The following is a 21,850-nucleotide window of genomic DNA, read 5'->3' on the forward strand; positions in this document are numbered from 1 at the left end:
GTGAAGGAGGTTGCCCCCTTGAAGGGGATGAATTCTAAGGCATTCAACTATTTTTTCTATCTTTTTGTGAGCTGGTTTCATAACATTTGGTATCATAGCTTTGGATTCTAAGGTTTTGCTACTCCAAATAGGTCATCATGGAATTTTCACTATGACTTTTTTTCTCCAACATTTCACGAGTGAAAAAAAAACCATTTGAGAAGAAATTGCGTTGAACCTCGGGTCTGAATTTCAAAGCTTTTCTCACTATATTTGCAGAGATATTATTTGAGGAATTTGCCCTTTTTTCGGACTCCTAAATTACATTCCAAATAGGTGACCTTGGGAAAATCGTCATAACTTTTGTTTCGAACATCAGATTGAAATTTCATAAGAAGTTAAACAAAGAGGACGGACTGTAGTTTCCTGTGTGTATTTTTCAAATACTAAGGTCAAAACAGTGATGCGTGGCACTTCGTACAAGTTATATCTTCTGGAAAGGTCTATAATTAGCTCATCATGGCAGATTGTGCATAACTCTGCCTTGGAGAATATAAATTCGATTAGACTGGTCACATTCGAAAGTGGACATAGAGGGCTACTGCATATCGCAATTTCAAAACTGGATGATCCAAAATTACAGAGATACATCAAATTCGATATCAAGCTCCTACAAAGTGAAAAAAAGTGTGTAGTTTTTTAAATTTTTTCATAAGCTTGGTTTGAAAAATTAGTTTGAAGGAATTCAAAGGGCATAGTAAAGCATTATTATCGGTAATTAATGCCCTGAGGAAAGAAAATGCAAACACCTAGTAAGAAACCTGAAAGTTTTAGCATGACTCATGAAGAAGAGGAAGAAATACAATGTGATATATCAAAACTATGAGATCAAGTGCAACAAATGTCACTTGCACAAAAAGTAACAGAATCTAAGATGGATGGTTTAAAGAAAGATGTAGAAGCTAAGATGGATGGTTTAAAGAAAGGTGTAGAAGCTAAGATGGATTGTTTAAAGAAAGTTGTAGAAGCTAAGATGGATGGCATAGAAACTAAGATGAATGGCATGGATGCTAAAATGGATGGAATGGATGATAAGATGGAAGAATTGAAGATAAATTTGAATAAGTTGCTACAAGAAATGGTCACTAATGGTGAAAGGGTAGTAAAGGAAACTCATGATGAGAACAAAAGAAATGTTAATCATGATTTCATAGACTCTAATGCTAGATTGAAGACCCACCATATTCAAAAAAATGATATGAGGAAGTTTGATGGCAAGAATCTCGCAACATGGATACTACATATGGAGCAATTTTTCGATCTTAATAATGTGCAAAACACACAAAAGGTACATATTGCAACTTTATATTTGGAACCAAATCAGTTTGTATGGTATCAATGGCTTTGCTCTCGTAAAAAAATTATCACTTGGGAAATTTTTATGGAAGAAATGACAGCAAAATGAGGATACAAAAAGCAACACTTTTTTTAGCCAATTGATAAGTCTCAAACAAAAGGGTTCAATGATGGAGCACATTGAGGAGTTCCAAAAATTGAACATAAGGGTAAAAAATATTCGAGAGGAGCACAGGATTGATGTGTTCATAGGGACTTTAAAGGATAATATCCAACATGATGTTCACCTTTGGGAACCTAATTCATTAGAGAAGGCATTCGGGTTAACAAGAAAAATGGAAAGCAAAATTATGGCAACCAGGAAGCCTACCACTCACAACTATAAAGACGGAAGTTTTGTTGCCCCTAGCCTTCCACAACCTATAAGGTTGACACCACAACAATTGGAAGAAAAAAGAGAAAAAGGGTTTTGTTATAGTTGTGATAGCAAATACGCTAAAGGTCATAAGTGTGCTAAGAAGAAATTATTCTACATAGATTGTGAAGAGGAAGAAGAAATGAATCTGACCATATCTTGTAATGCATTGGCTGGAATTACCTCTCCTAAAACCATCAAGATAGAAGGACATATCAAGAAGAAAATGGTAATAATGTTGATTGATTCAGGAAGTACCCACAATTTTATTCATTGTATGATAGCAAAAGAATTGAATTGCATCCTATATCTAGCACCAGAGTGTCAAGTGATGGTTACAAATGGAGGAAGGATAAATTGCTCTGGAAAGTGCCATAATATCAAGCTATCCATGGGAGAATATGTATTGAATAGCCCAATTCTTTCCATTCCAATGGGAGGTGTTGATGTTGTACTAGGAGTCCAATGGCTAAAATCCTTGGGTACAATAGCTTTTAACTTTCAATAACTTTTCATGAAATTTTATGCCGAAGGAAAGGAAGTTGAATTAAGGGGTATTACAGGGAAACCGGGAAAGATAATAAGCTCTAATGGTATGACAAAGATTCTAAAAAAGGAACAACAAGGTGTAATTGCAAAATTATGTTCGCTAGATGTTTCCACATCGAAATCATCTATTTCTCCAGATCTCCAAAAAGTCTTCAACAATCATTCCAAGGTATTTGAGATGCCCAAAAGTCTCCCACCTATTCATGATCATGATCATGCTATTCATTTTATTCCAGGAATTGTTGCTCCAAACATCTGACCATACAAATATCCCTATGCCCAAAAGAGTGAAATTGAACATATGGTTGCAGAAATGCTTGAGGCTGGTGTAATTCAACCTAGCCAAAGTTCTTTCTCTACTCTAGTAATATTAGTGCACAAGAAGGATCGATCATGGCGCATGTGTCTGGATTATAGGGAGCTCAACAAGCTAACTATTAAAGATATGTTTCACATTCCTGTCATTGATGAATTATTGGATCAATTTCATAGATCAATTTACTTCACCAAGTTAGATCTTCGTTCAGGATATCATCAAATCGGAATGAAGAATCAAGACATTCTGAAAACAACATTTAGAATTCATGAGGGTCACTATGAGTTTTTGGTCAGGCCTTCTGGCCTTACCAATGCACCTTCTACATTTCAAGGTTTGATGTTCCATTTTCAAATCCTTCGTTAGAAAATTTGTGTTAGTATTTTTTGATGATATACTAATCTACAACAAGTCTTGGAAGGATCATGTTGAACACATTGATAGGGTGCTACAACTATTGGAGGAGAAACAATTATATGCAAAAATATCCAAATGTTTCTTTGGAGTACAAGAGGTGGAATATCTGGGTCATATTGTATCTCATGAAGGAGTTAAGGTATACCCTAGCAAAATTAAAGCCATTAAGGAATGGGAAATCCCTACATCCATAAATCATTTGGGAGGATTTCTTAGGTTGACAGGGTATTATCGCAAGTTTGTTAAGAATTATGGGAAAATAACAGCACCTCTAACAACATTGTTTTGAAGAAAGATGCATTTTCATGGACTCCAGAAGCAACAAAGGCCTTCGAACATCTTAAAGAGGCAATGTGCCAAGCACCGATCTTAGCTACACTAGACTTCACAAAAACCTTTATTGTGGAATGTGATGCTTCTGGAAATGGAATTGGTGTTGTTTTAATGCAAGATGAAAGACCTATTGCTTTCGAAAGTCATCCAATCAAGGGTAAGTATTTACACAAAGCTATTTATGAGAAGGAAATGTTGGCAATACTGCATGCACTTAAGAAATGGTGACCCTACCTAATGGGAAGACACTTCAAGGTAAAAATGGATCATGATAGCCTTAAATACTTCTTAGGACAAAGATTATCCTCTGAAGAACAACAAAAATGGGTCACAAAGATGTTGGATTATGACTTTGAAATCATATACAATAAAGGGAAGAAAAATGTTGTGGAAAATGCACTCTCAAGAAAGGATGAGGATGTGGAAGCATTGTTGTGTGCCATTTCTATTATCCAACCAGATTGGATAAACAAAACAAGGGAGCAATGGAAGAATGACAAAGAAGTGTGGGAACTTATTTTAAAGTTACAACAAGATTCTAGTAGATCTGATACACTTAGCTAGAAAAATGATTCATTATGGTACAAAGATTGCTTATACCTTTGTAAGAATTCCCAACTCAAACAAAAGATTCTTCTGAAATTGCATGCTTCTCCCTTAGGAGGGCACAAGATTTTTCAAAACTTACCACAGGGTTAAGAAGGATTTTTTTTGGGATGGCCTTAAATCGGATATTCAAATGTTTGTGGTGGAATGTTTGGTATGCCAAAAAAATAAAGCTGAAACAATTAAGACATCAGGTCTATTACAACCTCTATCCATTCCAAGCCAATGTCGGGAGGAGGTTTCAATGGATTTTATCATAGGTTTACCCAATTTTGAGGGAAAGAGTGTGATCATGGTTGTAATTGACATACTTACCAAGTTTGTGCACTTTTGTGCATTATCACATCGATTTAAAGCCAGTATAGTTTCTATGGCATTTATGGAAACAATTCAAAAGCTACATGGAAACCCAAAGATTATTGTAAGTGATAGAGATCCCATTTTTACTGGAAAGTTTTGGACATAATTATTTTCTTGTCTTCGTACTTAGTTAGCTCATAGCTCATCTTATCATCCTCAATCTGATGGGAAAAATAAGATAGTAAATAACACTTCCTTCGATACTACAACAAAAATGACCCCATTTATGGCACTTTATGAATATCAGCCACCATCCATCACATCATATTTAAGAGAAAATTCTAAGGTTCAGGTAGTGGAACATCACATCGAGCATCAACAACAAGTTCTCCAACTTTTAAAGGATAACCTCGAGTTGGAAAATAATAAAATAAAACAACAGGTATATCAACATCACAACGAAAGAAGTTTTGATGTAGGTGACTGGGTGTTCCTACGGCTACAACTATATAAACAAATTTCCCTCAAGCAAGCTAAGAAGGATAATAAATTGTCACCAAAGTATTATGGTCTGCACAAGGTGTTGCAAAAGATTGGTACTATGGCATACAAATTGGATCATCCTGCAGCTTCTCGAGGGCACGCAGTATTCCATGTTTCATGTTTAAAAAAGGTTATAGGTGACAAGCTCCTAGTTCAAACAATATTGCCAGAACTTGACGAGGAAGGAAAAATTATATTGGAACCAGAAGCAGTCATAGAAACAAGAACTCGACAACTATGAAATCGACCCATTTCAAAGTATCTCATCCAGTGGAAGAACTTATCCATTGAAGATTCCACATGGGAGGATGAGAATTTTATACAGAAGCATCCTGAACTACTCAAGCATTGAGGACAACACTTTTTTGAAGGACAAGGGCATGTTAGGTCCCTATAATACTAGTGATGCCCCCATTACTATTGTAGTTGTATCCATTATTAATATTGTTGTGCCTGTATTGTCCCCATATTGTTATTACTGTGCCGCATAGAATCCCTTTATTGTTATTTTTGTGCCTTTATATTATTATTGTTAGGTCGGCTTGGTTATATTGTGACCCCTTAGACTCCTATATATAGAGAGGAGGTTTTGTCATTTGGATCATCCAAAAATTGTTCATTTGTGTAATGTAAAGGAGGTTTCCCCCTCGAAGAGGCTGAATTCTAAGGCGATCAACTATCTTTTGTATCTTTTTGTGAGCTAGTTTCATAACAAGCTAGAAAAACATCAGCACATTGGAATGGACAAATCACAAGAAATTATGATATACATGGCCGTCATAAGAATGCAGTAAAGAAAGTCATCAGAAACAGAAACAATCGATTTCAATATTTGTGTAATGACACTTTGGCTAAAGCTGTTACCCTATACCCTCTTATGTTTTCAAGACTGTCTAGTTTCTTCAATATTGTCTCCATAGTGCATTTATTACCCTGTAGCCTTTCTGTTTCCACAACAAAACTATATATGCTAAACAATCATAGATATTCACCTTCAAATTGACAAAGAAAGACTTTGAGTAGGGTTCTTACAGTCATCAGAGGAGAAGGGGGAGGAAAAGGAATACATGAAGTCTGAAATGTGTTTCAACATCAGGTATGAATTCTCATATTTGGGATTGAAGAGATGGAACACGTGGCTTTTTCCTTCTATCATAACCAGATCAACGTCTTTGCCTGCCTTCTTTAAACCTTTGTGGTACAAAATATCATGATATATCAGTAGATCTTTCTCTGCCACGAATACAACCATCCGTTCATACACCATAGTCGACAGATCAGGAGAATGGGGTCCAATTGGGTTGCTAAAAGCATGGTACTTATCCTCCCCTGGGGGGAGGGAAATGCTCCATAGTGCATCCAACAACTCCTTAAAATCCTCCACCTCCGCATGTGGCCTAACCTTGCAACCAACTAGTTCTTTCCCATGAAAGCTGAGGTGAACCAGAATGGCCCCTTCGAAACACAGGCCATCCCATTTCCTTCCACTCGTAAGGATTCCCAATTGATGCACGATGTTGCCTCTGCCATTGTCACCTACCACAAACACCTTCCTAAAATTTGTGCATGAAGTGAGCAACGGATCCATGAACACCCCATCCAGCACTACTACTTGATAGTCAAGCCATTCAAGAATGCCAAAACAATGGTCATAAGCAGTAGGGAGGCGATACTCGGCCACTTTCTTGTACTCCACCGATAGGCATATCACCTTGGCCTGTATAGCCACTTCACTGACATAGTTGTGATAAAGCAGCGAGGCAGCTGATCCGATAAAGAAAGCCCCTCTGTGAAAGTACACAAGTACCATAACTTTATGTTTTCCATCAGTCACTTAAAACAGAGGAAGGAAGAGCCATAAATATATAAGTCATTCGGTGGCCTCAACCTGCCAGTGGGAAACTAGGCCTCCTCAACCTGTCTAATGGGAAACCAGGTCTGTTAGCCACTAACTCACATTATAACCCATACAAAACATAAATAGCTTGAGTCTATTCAACCAATCCTTATAATGTTGATAGTTTGGAAACTAACTAGTAAGCATAACACTGAAAACATAAATGTTTCCCAACATATACAACCAAAATTAAGTCGAAATTGATACACATAACTTCGACCAACTAATCATTTGATGATTCCAAGGAGTGAAATTTTTAGCACTTGATCCTGGAAATTCAAATTGCGGCAAATATGGTATATGCCACTCGATCTGGCCCAAGTGAGTGTTCGGATTCTGTAATTAAAGTTGAATAAGTTGGAGTTCTTTTTGAATGTCTCGGAGGCCCAGTTCAACCTCACTTTGCCCTGTTGTGTTAGTGGTTGCAGTCGTTTGTTTGGCCACTATGCATTCCATCAACAGGTAGATATGGATGGACTATCTAAACAGGGTGAGACGGTCGCAAGTGTACTGAGGATCCATGATTAGCTTCCCCCAATCTTCGGCTGGAAGTTCAAGCTCAGATTTCAAATTCAACTCTGCCTCCTAGGTTGCAATCAACTGTTTCAGCTGCACTAGGGTCCCTTCGTAGTATGCCTGAACCATGGCCTGAAGAATCTTAGAGTTCGTTTTCTGACCCCTCTTTCGCGTAGTCCAATATATTAGTTACTTGTTTTAGATAAAATAACAAATAAATAATTTTTAACAGTAATAATATATTTTTCATTTTTATATATAATTTTTTTTAACATCAAATATTATCTTAGTTAATTGAGTCCTCATTGTTAAAGAACCTCTATTATTGAGACATCACATGTTCAATTTGTTGGATTATTAAGATTATTGTATTTGTTGGATGTGGATCTTTCGTAGGGTTGACTTAGATGTATCTCCCTTCCTAACAGGGATAAGACATGGTTTACAATGAATTTGAAAGTGACTCTTCCTTATCGATTTCTATTGATGAAGGGCCAGTTTCAATCAACAAGGATTTTATTTTAATATTTGTGAGGCTTTATGGGATATCATGGGTGACCATAAGATGGAATCTTCTCTTGGTGGTTTTGATGATGTTATTACATGTATCTCAACTACTTGGAGGTTTATTCAGTGATGGGTTATTGTGATATATCTAAAGGCCTTCCTTTTGGGGTTTACCTTTCCTCCATTTCTATGTGGGATTGATGTTTGAATACATTGCAACTTAAGCGTATTGTTTGGTAGTACAAGGATATTCATTTTTTTAGTAAACTAACAATGGAGAGAAGAATTCTTCAAATCTATCATACTTATTATGTGTCAAGTTGGCTCCCTAGAAGACTTCATTTGACCAACTAGAGAAGATTATATTTTCTTATCTATGGACCAAATATGGTATATATCAAGATCTTCCTATGATTCCCTAGGATATCTTCATCAATCTCAAGGATGAGTAAGGCCTTGTTTTGGTCGATGTGGTGACTTAAGGTAGAATTTTGACTACCAAATGGGTGGTTAGATGCTTGGAGTATTCATCCCATTGGAAAGTGTTGGCGTGACATAGATAAATATCAACCCAACATTTTGGAAAAATTAGATATCAATTTGGCCCATGTGACGTCATTCATGCTCCTCATACTTTTCAAATTTTTAGGTCCATAAACCTTAAGAGTATTTGGGTAGTTTGAAGGAAGGTGGCAGATATGGTGTGTTGGTAGAGATTATCTAGTAGATAACATTGGGATTTTTCAAAGAGACTAATATAGAGTTAGAATCAAGGAGGAACTTATATTTTTGACACTCCTCATTTTTACCAATGAAGTTTAGTAAAAGGAACATTTTCCTTTGGAGGTCAATCAGAGTCTCATGTAAAATCCAAGTCTTTACTTGGTGGGTGACTTATCAAGGTCTCCCCTCCAATGTTTGGCTAACCAAAAATGGCCCTACTAATGTAGAGTCCACCCCTACCTAAGCTTAGAAATAATGAGTTATGTTTTATGGGAATATTCCTTTGCAAGATCTTGTTGGGCTTAGGTTCAATCTTAGTTGGCTCACATTCTTTAGGGTTATTTACATTGGTGTATAGTTTTGTTGGGAGATTCTATATTAATGATTATGAACACCCTATCTAGTATTTGGCATTATCTGAGAGTATATGCTTTATATACTTGTTATTGTAGGTTTTGAGACCTTAGTGAACGAAGGGGATGTGACTGAGATGGAGGATCTTTAAATAGCCCAAGTTTTTCGGGATGGTCACTCTCGATGGGTTCTAAGGCTTTGTTGGCCTTTGGATCCTTCCTCTAATGAAGAAGAGAACCAGGGGGAAACCTAGAAGGTTAACTAATGTGATACACACACTAAACATGGTTTATCATTAATATACCTAAAACTGTTAAGTAATAATTAATAAATATGATAGATAAATCATGTACACACTAAAACTGAGCTATTGTTAATATACCTAAAACTATTAATTAATAATTAATAAAATATTATAGAGAAATCACACTAGCATCAACAATTAAAATACAATAAATTCTATACAAATAGTATAGCAATTATAATACAACATATAAAAGACTAGGACTTAACGTAACTAGTTTAAAGTGTAAGATATATGTATTTCTACAAAAAATATTATGAAATGTAATCCAAATTTAATTTAATTTTTCAAGTATAAATTAAAATTAACAATAGTCCTTCATGCTAATAAATAAAAGACAAATAACTACGAAAAAATAAGCTTCATATAATTTAAACCAACACAGATAAAATAATGTTTTCTTTAATAATTCACATCAAGAATGATTGATATATGCAGAAAACTAGCTAGTGCATTCTAACTATGATTTCTTGGTTGAACTATATGGGAAATATGACTGTAACAATTTCTATGAATATAATTTTCTTCCAATTATTCGTTTATGAAATAGTTTAATAAAACATCAACGAAATAAAATAAAAAATTTAAAACTACTACAACAAAGGTATTATTTCAATTCATATAAAGAAAATGACATATCTTAGTAATCTAAATTTCTGGTGAAAATTCACAGAAGCCTAAATAAAAGGAATGTCTATATATGTTATCACCCTTAGGACACAGGTCACGGAAGCATGGTAATTATCAAATAATGATAAACATAAATTGTATTAATACAAATGAAAAGAAATACAATGAAATTTACTATCTATTTCTGGATCCAAGTCAGTGAAATGACAATATGTTATCTTCAAAATTCGTAGAAATAAAATTACTAAGAATCAAGAAGACGATAAAAAGGAAGCAATTATGGAAAATAAGGCTAGTATAAGCAATACTTGATTGAATCAAACCAAATTAGCACACTTACAAAATGACTTAAAATGTTCCAATAGTCACTACATATTTTCCACATTTCTCTTCATTGCTCTCTCCCCTTTCCTATTCAATATTAAATGCTTTTTATATAGGCCCAAGAGCCAAACTAGTCTTGAAGCTAAATATGTAATTTAAACTATCTTTTACAAAACTACAGTATATTATTTTTTACCTATTGGTCATACCCTAACTACCTGAAAGAAATAAACATAGAAGGACTAACAATTCATCCTTGCATAGTTTAAAGGCATCCACAATCACCCTTTTTTTGAAACCAATATAGTCACAAGAATAACTTGTCAGCGAATAAAGCAAAGAGAATTAACAACTTATAATGATAATAAAGCAAATGTTTCTTCAGGATCAAGATTTTGTAGTGACCATTTTAAATTTAGTCAATGAAATCAAAACAAAAACTTACCTCATAAATCCCTTGAAATATAAATAATATATAGTCTTTATTAGGCAAGATTCGAATATGGGGAGATAACAACCTTGACATTCGAAGCCTTAATGATTATATTAGTATCTCCTTACTGTGTTTTGTGTTGAGTATGGAGCATGATTATTTAGAGGTCTTTGTTTTATCTGGATGTATACCCTAGGAATTTTCTACACCCCTCCACGCGGGGGGGTGTGGGGGGGACTTGTCCCCCCTGGCTGGGGTGTCCGAGGGCCAGCAGTCCCCCAGTGGGGGTTTCGGGTGCAATGCCCCCGAAGCTAAAAACAAATGTAAAATTGCCTTGTAAAAGTATAGTAATTTTGAGTCAATCTAGGCCGTTCATTAGGCAGATGATCTAACCATAGAACTTATGATTAGTTTAGGGTTTTTTGCCCTAGAAGTCAACCCCTCTCTTTGTATGAGGGCATTGTATTTGAGGTTGTGAAATAGATGTGTATTCTCCGAGCGAGAAGCAAAGATGTGAGACTGTGAGAGAAAACAAAGGATATTACAGCAGATTTGATGTAGGTTGTGTCTACTCATTTTGATGGATAATAGAAAGGAAGGACTAGCTGTTCAGGGTGGACATAGCCGAAACTGGGTGAACCACGTATATCTGTGTCTATCTTGTTTTATGCTTTTTTGTGTTTATATTTCTGAAATATTTTATGTGTTCCATTGATCCATAATATATAATTTTCTAACAACTGGTATCAAAGCCGAAGATCTATTTGGCTGATAAACTCGCAGGAAAGAAGGGTTCCTCATTCGAGTGGGAGCAATGGCAGAAGATGGTAAGTTTAGGGTTGAGAAATTTAATGGCCAAAACTTCTCACTGTGGAAGATGCAAATGGAATATTATATGTATTAGAAAGATCTATACCTACCATTGGGTGAAAAACAAAGATGCTGATGGGTCTGACAGATGAAGATTGGAACCTTCTCAATAGAAAGGAACTCAGAAGAGTACGGTTGTGCCTCACAGCGTTGGTCACCTTCAACATTTCGAAGGAAACAATGACAAAGGGTTTGATTATGGTGTTGGAGAAACTATATAAAAAACCCTCGGCCTCAAACAAGGTATTTCTTATGAAACGATTATTTAATATGAAGATGTCGGAAGGTGGATCTGTTGCAGACCATTTAAATGATTTTAATACTGTTACAAGTCAGTTATGTTCTGTAGGGGTAAACTTTGATGATGAAGTTAGAACTCTATTATTCTTGTGCTCATTACTAGAAATTTGGAATGGTTTAGTAATGGCCATTAGTAACTCTGTTTCTGGATCTAGTACTTTAAAGTTTGATGATGTTGTTGGTACTATCCTTAGCGAGAAAATGCAGTAGAAAAGATCAGGTGAGACATCAGGTAATGCTTTGAGTGCAGAGTTTAGGGGAAGAAAAATGGAAAGAGGAAAGAGCTCAAGATATCGCAGTAAATCAAGGAAAGGCAAATCCAAGTCCAGATCGGGGATAGTGTGTTGGAAATGTGGAAAGAAAGGACACCTAAAGAAAGACTGTAGATCTCGGAAGGGAAAAGAAGGAGATGCATAGCAAGAAAACAATCATGAAACAAATTTGACAGGTGAGGTGTTACAAGATGCTTTGATTCTTTCTTTCAAAAATATTACTGATTCCTGGGCGGTAGATTAAGGGGCCTCATTCCATGCCTCACTTGATAAGAATACTTTCATCACTATGTTCAAGGAAATTTTGGACAAGTTCACTTGGGTGATGATAAACCTTGTAAAAGTGTTGGAATGGGTAAGGTTCTTGTAAAACATCAAAATGGAAACGAATGGCTACTAAAGGAGGTAAGGCATGTTCCAAATCTAAAGAAAAATTTGATTTCAACAGGGCAGTTAGGCAGTGAAGGTAGTGTGACAACTGTTAGCTACCTATACCAATAGGTTTCATATTTCATGATGGACAAGGGAAATTCCAAATATGCTCTGCTTTGATTATGCAAAGATCACATATTTCCTAGAGAATACAAGGGGTGTAAATAGCTTAATGTGTCCCAATTTTGATGGATGGTCCAACAGTCTAATCTGGATCATTCCATGTTTTAAATTTCCAGTTGTAGAATAGAGAAAGAAGTCTGTCCAAACTGTTTAATCTTGGCAGACAAGTAGTTTTAGGCAGAGAAGAAAGGCTCCCAACAGCTTAATCTGGGACCTTGGAAGCAATAAGGGTAGAAGTAGATAGAAAAACAAAAGAAAAAGCCAAAGAAAAGAAAAGGCAAGTAAGGGTCTGCAAGTCCAAGTGCACCCTCCAAGAAGAAATAAAAAATGCTAGGCAAAGTAGCTGGGTAAGTAGTTGGGGTTGCAGAAAGGTTATCTTTACCATTGCAGGTATGTTAACTTTTTTTACTAAAGCAAAGTCAAAACAATTGAGAAGGTGTTCTTCTTCATCAAGTTGCAGCAAGCAGGAAGCATGTCTAACCTCCCTTCTTCCCCTTTCCACTTCATTACTAACACTCCCTCATCAGCTGAGATTCATGGAAGAAGATTATGGTTTCATGGTGGTTCTTAATCTTTTAGAAGCCACATTTCTTGTCTAAACTCTTTTCATTTTGATCTACTCCCTAAACTAAGTAAGTTTCAAATAAACTTAGTGATTTTCCCCCTCATTCACATCTCCCCCCATATTAACTCTAACTTTACTATGTAAATCCCCTATATTACCTTTCCCCTACTAGTATTAACACCATGGTGTATAAACCCCAAATTTTATATAAATATCCTTTCCTTGGTATTATAGCCAATAAGTTCTGTGTCAGGGATCATATGGCATCTGGTCATCTTGATTAACCTAAGCCTAAACCTCCTCCCCCTTTCCAAATCCACTTTTAAACTCATTACCCCTCATTTGCACATAAAGTTTGTAGAAACCTTGTTCTACCCTTACCCGCTTCATTTGCAAAAATAACCCAAAATACCCGTTTTTTCCCTTTATCCAAAGTCTGGAGGCCGGGTGCATTTTTGCAAAATATTCATGAAAAACCCATAATCTAATGTTTTTTGCCAAAGCACCATACCGCGATGGTCTTCCGCCTTAGCGCGCATCCCGAAAATAAACATTAAATAATGCTGCGCTCGCGTCCGTATCCACCTATCACCTCACCCTCTCGACTACCGTCGGATCGGACCCACGGGATCCGACGGCCCTCATTGATATCGGGTTGGGCCCGGCGTTCACCCTTTAGTACCCGAGAAGGTGACGAAGGGGTACGTCAGGCCTCTGCCACGCGTCCCCTTCTCGTTTTCTCGGGTCAGACTCTGACACAAGCCAGGCAGTATCATAACCGCCCCGAGAAACTGTAACAGTTAGCGCTTAACCGTAACCGTCAGAGCATTACCGCCCGGTTTGCCAGTGCCACGTCATGCCCACGACATCTCCGTCCTACCATCGCATCAGCACTTTTGTCCGCGTCTGGGCCCACTCACCTGCCACCGCATCATCCACATGGACCAACAGCAGCTCGCCACCTCACATGATGACGTCATGCTGACGTCATCCGAGCTTGACCCCACCCTATGACGTCATGCTGACGTCACTAGAAAAGCGCGCCAAAAGTCCAAAAAATCCATATTATGGCCAAAAATCGCGTTTTTTCATACTTTCTGCTTATTCGCTATTGTTTCTTCTGCATGGTGTTTAACGTTCAAGACTGCGCCACCCCGCTGGAATCGACCTGAAGACCTACAGAGCACCAATTCCACCCAGATTTACAACCACTGCTCGTTGTTTGCCAGGTATTTCTCGTCGTTCATCCTCCATATGCCTAAATTGACTGTAAATTACTCAGAAGGCTTAAGGAACACTGAAACTCACAATTTCACCGGAAATTTCCCTCTGCAACACCTCTATTCACAACTGCAGCCTTGAAAAACACTGGCCGAGCCTTAATTCCCGAGTTTCTATCAAAAACTGTAAACTGCTCGCGCAATCGTGAGACAGTGGGTTACTCCATTAAAAAACCTGCCACAAGAGACAGAGTGAGACCTGATAGTGGTCCTATTCCTAATTCAAACAGTATTTCAATTGTTGTTGGATCAATTCTCCCTCTGGTACCTGAAACTCAAACTTTCATTGTAAGAAATCACTTCTGTGCTGTGCTGCTCACTTCAGACAGTTCACCTGCAAGACAGAAGCTTAGTAGACCATGGAAACTCCAATTGCACTGAACATCAAGCCTCTCAATGCCCCTCAAAGGGAGTTGGAATGGAAAGCTCTGGGAGATATGGATTATCAAATGTTAGACATTTTCCCAATGTGCTCTAAATATAATATTCAGATGCTAAATGAGTTGAAAGCCCAACACCTTAGTGGAGCTGATATCCTAGGGATTTGGGACTCAAATTTGCCCATCTACAACCTCCCTCAGGTCAATCCTATGCCAGGAGTGCTATGATCCATGCCAAAGAGCTGTTCTCAGCCCCACAGGCTCAATTCTATTCCATATCACCCCAGAGAGCATAAATGAGATGCTGCATTTCCACACTGCTAAATCATTGACCCCCCTCTACATGCAGAATTTGATAAAGAAGGGGACTAAGTTGTCAAATGATCAAATCATCAAAATTAACCAGCTGTTTATACAACCAGGCTCTGAAGCCATCAGAACTCCTCCTATTGGATATCCATACTTGAATGACTTGGGCAGAATGCTGGTGGACTTGATCAGCTATGTCCTAGGGTTCAGGGGAATTGAGGATGTGGATGATAGTATAATGGCAATGTTGTCTATATTCTCTCCCGGAAAGCCTCCAGCTGTACATTATGACTATGCCACATACATTGAAGACAAGATCCATGAACAGCTAATGAATCTGCAAAGGGAGAGATTGTTTAGATACTCTTCATACATCTACCATCTACTCTTGTTTTATCAACCAGACAGCTTCCCAATTCCCCTGAAGAAAGTTAATGCCCAGGGGAATCCAAGGTCAGTTGTGTTTTGGTCCTCAGTTTTTCACAGCAGCCCTGTGTCACCATACACATACTGTGAGTTCGTAGACTTGTTCATTCATCCAGCTATGACATTATTGTATGGTGTTCCTCCTCCAAGGTTAACTGATGACATGAGGAGAGTTCTCCATCTCTCTAAAAAATACAGCATTGGTGATTGGTACTTCTACCAACACCACACAGTAATCAGAATATATGGCTGTGAGTTGAAGCCTTATAGGTTGCCCAGGTATGTCCCTATGAGACTTTTTGCCTTAGAATACTTCAGGCAATTTGGAAGCGCTGACTGCCACCACTTCCAATGCAAGAACAAGAAAGTGCAGCTGAAGGTAAGGAGCCAGCTGGGCCCTTTCCTATATAATAAAAGAGAAGAGGGATGGAAAGAGGCAAATGATATCCTAGAGGCTCTCAAATTGCAAACTAGCTTTGAGTGGATACCCTATGACCCCAATCATTTTGTTTCCTTCAGAAGAATAAAATACAAATTGGGTACCTATGCACATATGAGACTGCCAGAGATTGAGCAGTATGCCAATACATTGAGATGGACAGAGGGCACCCTAGAAGAGGAATTTACTAATGAAGAGCTGCTAGAAAGAGAGGCTAGAAATATTCAAAAAGAAGCTGACTTGGAAACTTGTGCACAGGTTCCCCTCTCATATAGAAGGCAACTCGGAGCAGCCACCTCATCATCAACAACACATCAGCAAGCTGCCGTGAATACTGCACAGACATCCAGCAAAGGCAAAGAAAAGCAGGTGGAACAGCCACCTCCTATGACAGAAGAGGAAGTGGAAACACTAATGCAGCAACAAGAAGAGATGGTGCAGCAGCAAGAAGGGCAGCAGCAAGAAGAACAGCAACAACAGAAAGAACAAAGGCAGGAACAACCTGCCCAGCAAGAAGAAACAGTGGAAAACCCCAAGACCACTGAACAAAATATGCCTCCAAGGCAAGAAGTTTCACCTGATGCAACAATCCTCCAAACTCCTCAAAAGGAGGATACATTTATTTTTAGAAAAAGGGACAGAGAGACTCCCCTTACAACATCAGCAACTCATGGGGAGAAAAGACAGAGAGTCAATCCCTTCTCAGAAGAAGAAATGCCAATGGGGAAATCTTTTGGTATGGGCCCACCCAGCAGAGAAGCTTCAGCCAGTTCCTGCCAGCAGGAACAGGACAGAACTATGGGAGGAGAGGTCAGCTCCTCCAGCCAGCAAAGGGAAGGAGAAAAGAGCATCAAGCAGCAATTTATAGACATTAAGAGGAGAAATGAGCCCATCAGGATACAGTTGTATAACCATCTGTTAAACATGGCTCCCACCAATCAACAAAGACTCATGTCTGCCTTTGATGTGCAGGAAGGCAAAATAATCATGAGTCATTTTAAGCCAACAACAGTGCAGCCCCAATCTGCCTCTGACTACTTAAGGACTAACCTGGAAGTCCTTGCCAAAGATATCCGCCCAATGGATAAGATAGAACTGCACAAGCAAACAGGTGAAATGGTCTATGCTTCCTTAGCAGACCAAACATTGGATAACTACAGGCTACAAAATAGCCTTAATAATACAGCCTCTCAACTAGAATTGGAGAGAGCATCATCTCAGGCAAAGGACAACAGAATAAGGTCCTTAGAGGATATCATCATAGAGATTGGGCATGATCCCAAAGATATCAAGGGCATACAAGAGATACTAAAGCTGAGGGATGCAGACATGGCAGCTTTGAGGAGAAAGATTAAACTTCCAGCCACAATTCACCCTCAAACAGATGAAGTGGCTCAACAGAGACATGAGCGGGATGCCACAGATCTGCTCATATCTCTCTACAAGCAGCTCCTCCAAACACAAGAAAAGCTGGGAGAATCAGAGGCCGCACAAGCAGCATTACAGGCAGCCTTAAAACAGAGAGAATAGGGTCAGACCTCTCAGCCTCCTCCTCAGATCATCAATCTTGAGGAAACTGCGCCTATTACTGTTCCTCCTCCTCAACAGACCGAACAGACAGCAACATCTACTTCAGCAGCGCCAACAACTACAGAGCAGGCCCAAAGCCTGGATATGCAAAAGCTGAAGAATGAAATCCAAATCCTGGAAGCTCAAATGACAGAGTTAAATGAGACCAGGGAAAAGTTAGCCAAGGTAAATGACAGGCATGATAAATCAAAGAGAGAAGTGGCAGAAAAGGGCAGGGAAATCAAAGCCCTTAAAGACAAGATCAAAGAGCTGGAAAATGAGCTCAAACTAGACAAAATTGTAGCTGAAATTAGAGCAGTGCTATGGTCCAATATTAGCCAATCAATTACCAATCAATGGCAATATATCGAGACAATCCATGAGCAACTAGAGCGCATCCCAAAGGCACAGAAGGAGGTTCACAGATCAAGAGCTTTATTGAGCAATATGCCTGAAGTGGCCACCAGAATGATCAACGTACTTAACCATAAAACAAGTTCTCAGTTAGCTACCATGGGGATTACAAATAGAACTGAGACTATCCAAATGGTCAGGAGGGTTCTTACTCTGAGAAATCTGTTACAGACATTGGAAAGACGAACCCAGGATATGCAAACTGAGGTAAACAGGTTCATGGAGAGATTTCAGGTATTACAGAGCAGAGGACTCCCTAGCCTACTGAACAGCGGAGGGAAACTATTCACCCATGAACAGTATGTCAAAAGAGTGAACGTTTTTGCTTCAACCCAGATCAATGAGAAGGCTAGTACTTCAGATGATACAGGGCCTATTACAGGACAGATTTTCTACAGTAAGATAGAAAATCTATTTTTTATAATGAATGAAATCACGCACTTGTTTGAGGTGGCCCCAATTTTTTATAAATATATAGAGGCAGAGGAGACTATGGATGCAATTCTCAAGCATCAACTCCCTACACAAGACTGGTGGACAGATGCAATACAGAGAATTTTATAGACAGTGAGCAGTTCACCAAATTTTGTTTTTGAAAATATAAATTGTTGAGCAAAGGACAGCTTAAAAAAGATCAGCATACATTCAAGATTAAAGTTGAGCCAACTCAGCAGAAATTTCGGCCAAAAAAGCAAAGTATAAAGCTACAGGTGTCCAGGCCGAGAAGCTACAGCAGCGCAGCTCCAAAAGCGCATTTATCAGCATTAAAGCAAAGCGTTTCAACCGACTCAGTGACCTCCAAAGGTAAAAATATCCTCTGACAGAATTAAAGAGCATTTATGTTGCATTCAAAGCTGTAATAACTTCTTTTCTACTTTCTGAATAAAGTAATGAAGATATTTCTCCCTCAGATGACTCAATGCTTGAGATATTTTGTGTAAGCTTTCCTATAAAGTCCCCTTCGCATGAGTTTGCAAGGGTTGTTGTCGATTCCATTTCTGTATTTCTGTTACTGTATAACTCTCAGAGAAATAATACCAAAGGTCGATGGAATTTCTAAAGCTCTGTGTTCTTTGTTGAACTGTGGTGGCTAGCTGATTTTTACAGGATTCCTGCATGTTTCATAGCACAATAAGTCTTCTTTTAACCTCTGCGTTATTTGTTGTTTAGTCTTACATGTTTTCCATGTTTCTGTGTTTTACTCTTAACGGCAAAGTAGAAGAATAGTTTCAGGATTTAATCACAGGTTACCCTGCACTCAAACTAAGCTGTTATAAATGTTTTCTTCTAGATAGAGCAAATAAGGTGTAATTCTTAAATGCTACACTTTCAAGCTATATCTTTCACTGTGATAAATATTCTCAGGAATTCAAGTTTGCTCCTGAGATATCTGTCTCGTTCTCACAGCCAGCTTAGTGAAAAATTCTTAAATGCGTTTCACTGGTTGTTCACTCATCACCATCATAATCTAACTTTTTTATATGAAGTATTCAAACGGCCCTGTAATTTCAGTAAATCATCACAAGGTTTCTAAACACTTGTAGCCACAGACTCCATTGCCCAATGAAATAAACTCATCTACAGATCTCACACTTCAGGTACAGAAAGAAATCCTTCAACCAAAACATAAACCAAAACCTGAGCATAATACCTAGCCTAAAACACCATCATAACAGAGACAAATCATAAAGAGAGAGCCCTCTCTGATTACAGTTTGGATAGAAGCTGTAATCCAAAGATTGGTTAGTGGTTACCCCGGCCGTATTCCCTTGGGAGTCATAGGGAACAACCTGGGTGTTAACATAATTGGCGACTCCGCTGGGGAGTGTTTGAGTTTTTTCAATTACCATATATTTTCATAGCTACTATCAAGCGTGAAATCAGCCAAGAGGCCTTTAATCTGTTTTTGTATCACATTAACAGCTTTAGGGAGGAGCTTGTTTAGGGAATCTTCATCTTAGCTCTGAGAATATATAGCCATTCTAAAATCTTCATCCGGTCCTTTCAGATATAAAAATTTCCTGCAAAATTCCAAAAAACAGTTAGAAGCTGGCTCCTAAGAAAAATCCACGGCACACTAGGGCAAATCCTAACCCTAATCCACCCATCATTGTTGATAATCCAAATACCATCCCTAAAAACATTAGGAGACAGCAAAGGCAGGAGCAACCTGCTGATTTGACTTCAGAGTCAGGTCATCCCAGCCTCATCCCTACTCCATGCAAGGTCCTTTTCCGGTCTACCCCTAGTTCCCCTAGCTCACCATCCACATCTCAAACTCCTCCTCTCACATCCTCATCCACTGTTCATATCCCCTTGACCAACACTCTAGGTTCACCCTCACTTGTCACCCCTGTGGTACCCGCTGTTCCTTTTGTCCCAGCTGCCCCTGTTAATCCTCTAAATCCTGTAAATATGGCTAACAGGTATGCACCCTTGCAGATACCAGCTAATGCTGCAGCTCTACCTCAAGACTACCAAAGAAAAATCTCATATTTTGACTCCAATGGCCCTCTGACAGCTGTCCAGCATGCGAAGAAGATGCAAGACCATTTTGAGACCTATGAAATAGATGATGACAGTGTCAGAATGAGGATGTTTGTTCAAAGCCTAACCGGGGATGTAAGAACTTGGTTTAGATCCCTGAATGCAAACTCCATTACAACTCCTGATGAACTGTATCAAGCCTTTACTACTAGATGGGAAAAGAAGAAAGATCCTCTGCACATACTTGGGGAATATGACACTATCAAAAGAGGTCCTCAAGAGACTGTTTTGGAGTATTGTGCCAGATTTAACAATGTATATAATGCGATTTCGTAAAACCTAAGACCTCCTCCTGATTTGGCCTTGTACAAATTCCCTGATGGATTTGATCCTGCCATGGCATATCAGTTGAAGGAAAGAGAACCTGAAACCCTTGAAGACGCTCAAAAGGCTGCTGTCACAGTGGAGGCAAACCTGATTGCCAAAAGAAACAGGGCAAGGTTAGAAAAGAGAAGCATATACAAAGAAAAACCTACAGCCTTTGATCAAAAACTTGATGCAATACTTACTAGAATGAAAAGATTAGGCGACAGAGTGGAATCGGTTGAGAGAAAATCATCATGGGAAGCACCACAAAACAATCCTCCTAGGAATCCAAATTTTAGGAGAACTCAAAACCCAAATGTTGGCAAGGCCAGTGCTGACCAAGACATAAGACCCCCTTTCCAAGAAAATTATGCAGAAACTTCCACATCAAAAGAGCCCAATGAAGATCCTGAGATTAATTTAATGGGTCTAGATGGTGAAAGTCAAGTTTTCTTAACACAAGAAGATCATGAGGATGATGAAATCAAACTGTTCCAAACTAAATCAGGTGAATCCTTTGACTTTAAACAAGGCTATGACACTGCTGTTTATGAAGTCCATAAACAATACAAGCTGAGGAGCAGAACTGTGAATGTTAACCAGCCTGAAAAGAAAAAGGATAATCGGCAGCCTGAAGGAGTCACAGGCACAGAACCTAATGACAAAATAAATTCACATACACAAGAAGTGATTGTTGAGGAGATCACCGAACCACTGTCCATAAAACAGCAGCCTATGGTCACTCCCCCTTCTCATCCTTATTCAACTATTTCTCCTCAAGAGATGAGTAAAAAGGATAAGTCCCAAAATCAAGATAGAAATCAAGAAGAAGATTTAATGAATAAGGAGAGGACTGTCACCTATAACCCCAGGACCCAATCTGAAAAATCCTTTGATCTAGAAACTGAAATTGGCAAAATAAAGATAGCTATTCCTCTCTTGGAACTAGCCAAGCATGACATCTATAAGCTACAGATCAAAAAGTCCCTTCAACTCACTAGCAACAAAGATGATGTCAATGTGCTGGATGACACTCCAGAATTATTGTTTGGCCCAGAAGTGGATGGAAAAACAATAGTCACAGGGGTACTACCTTTTTATGTCAGCTTACATATT

General features: G+C 38.4%; 1 protein-coding gene across 1 annotated transcript; it reads right to left on the reverse strand.

The window, feature by feature from the left end:
- Nucleotides 1–5,808: 5,808 nt before the first annotated feature.
- On the reverse strand, nucleotides 5,809–6,624 carry LOC149239556 (tuliposide A-converting enzyme 1, chloroplastic-like). Its single transcript, XM_089369897.1, has one exon. It carries the CDS (start codon nucleotides 6,622–6,624, stop codon nucleotides 5,809–5,811), a length of 816 nt encoding a protein of 271 aa, XP_089226023.1.
- Between the last annotated feature and the right edge of the window lie 15,226 nt (nucleotides 6,625–21,850).

This window comes from Pinus tabuliformis, chromosome 8 (assembly GCF_031772625.1).
Source record: "Pinus tabuliformis cultivar Carrire ecotype Pingquan chromosome 8, CPIR1, whole genome shotgun sequence".
In the NCBI taxonomy this organism is placed as follows: Eukaryota; Viridiplantae; Streptophyta; class Pinopsida; order Pinales; family Pinaceae; genus Pinus; species Pinus tabuliformis.

Bases quoted from the DNA above. Each gene is read 5' to 3' on its own strand.
- LOC149239556 (XM_089369897.1), bottom strand. From the start codon at position 6,624: ATGGTACTTGTGTACTTTCACAGAGGGGCTTTCTTTATCGGATCAGCT.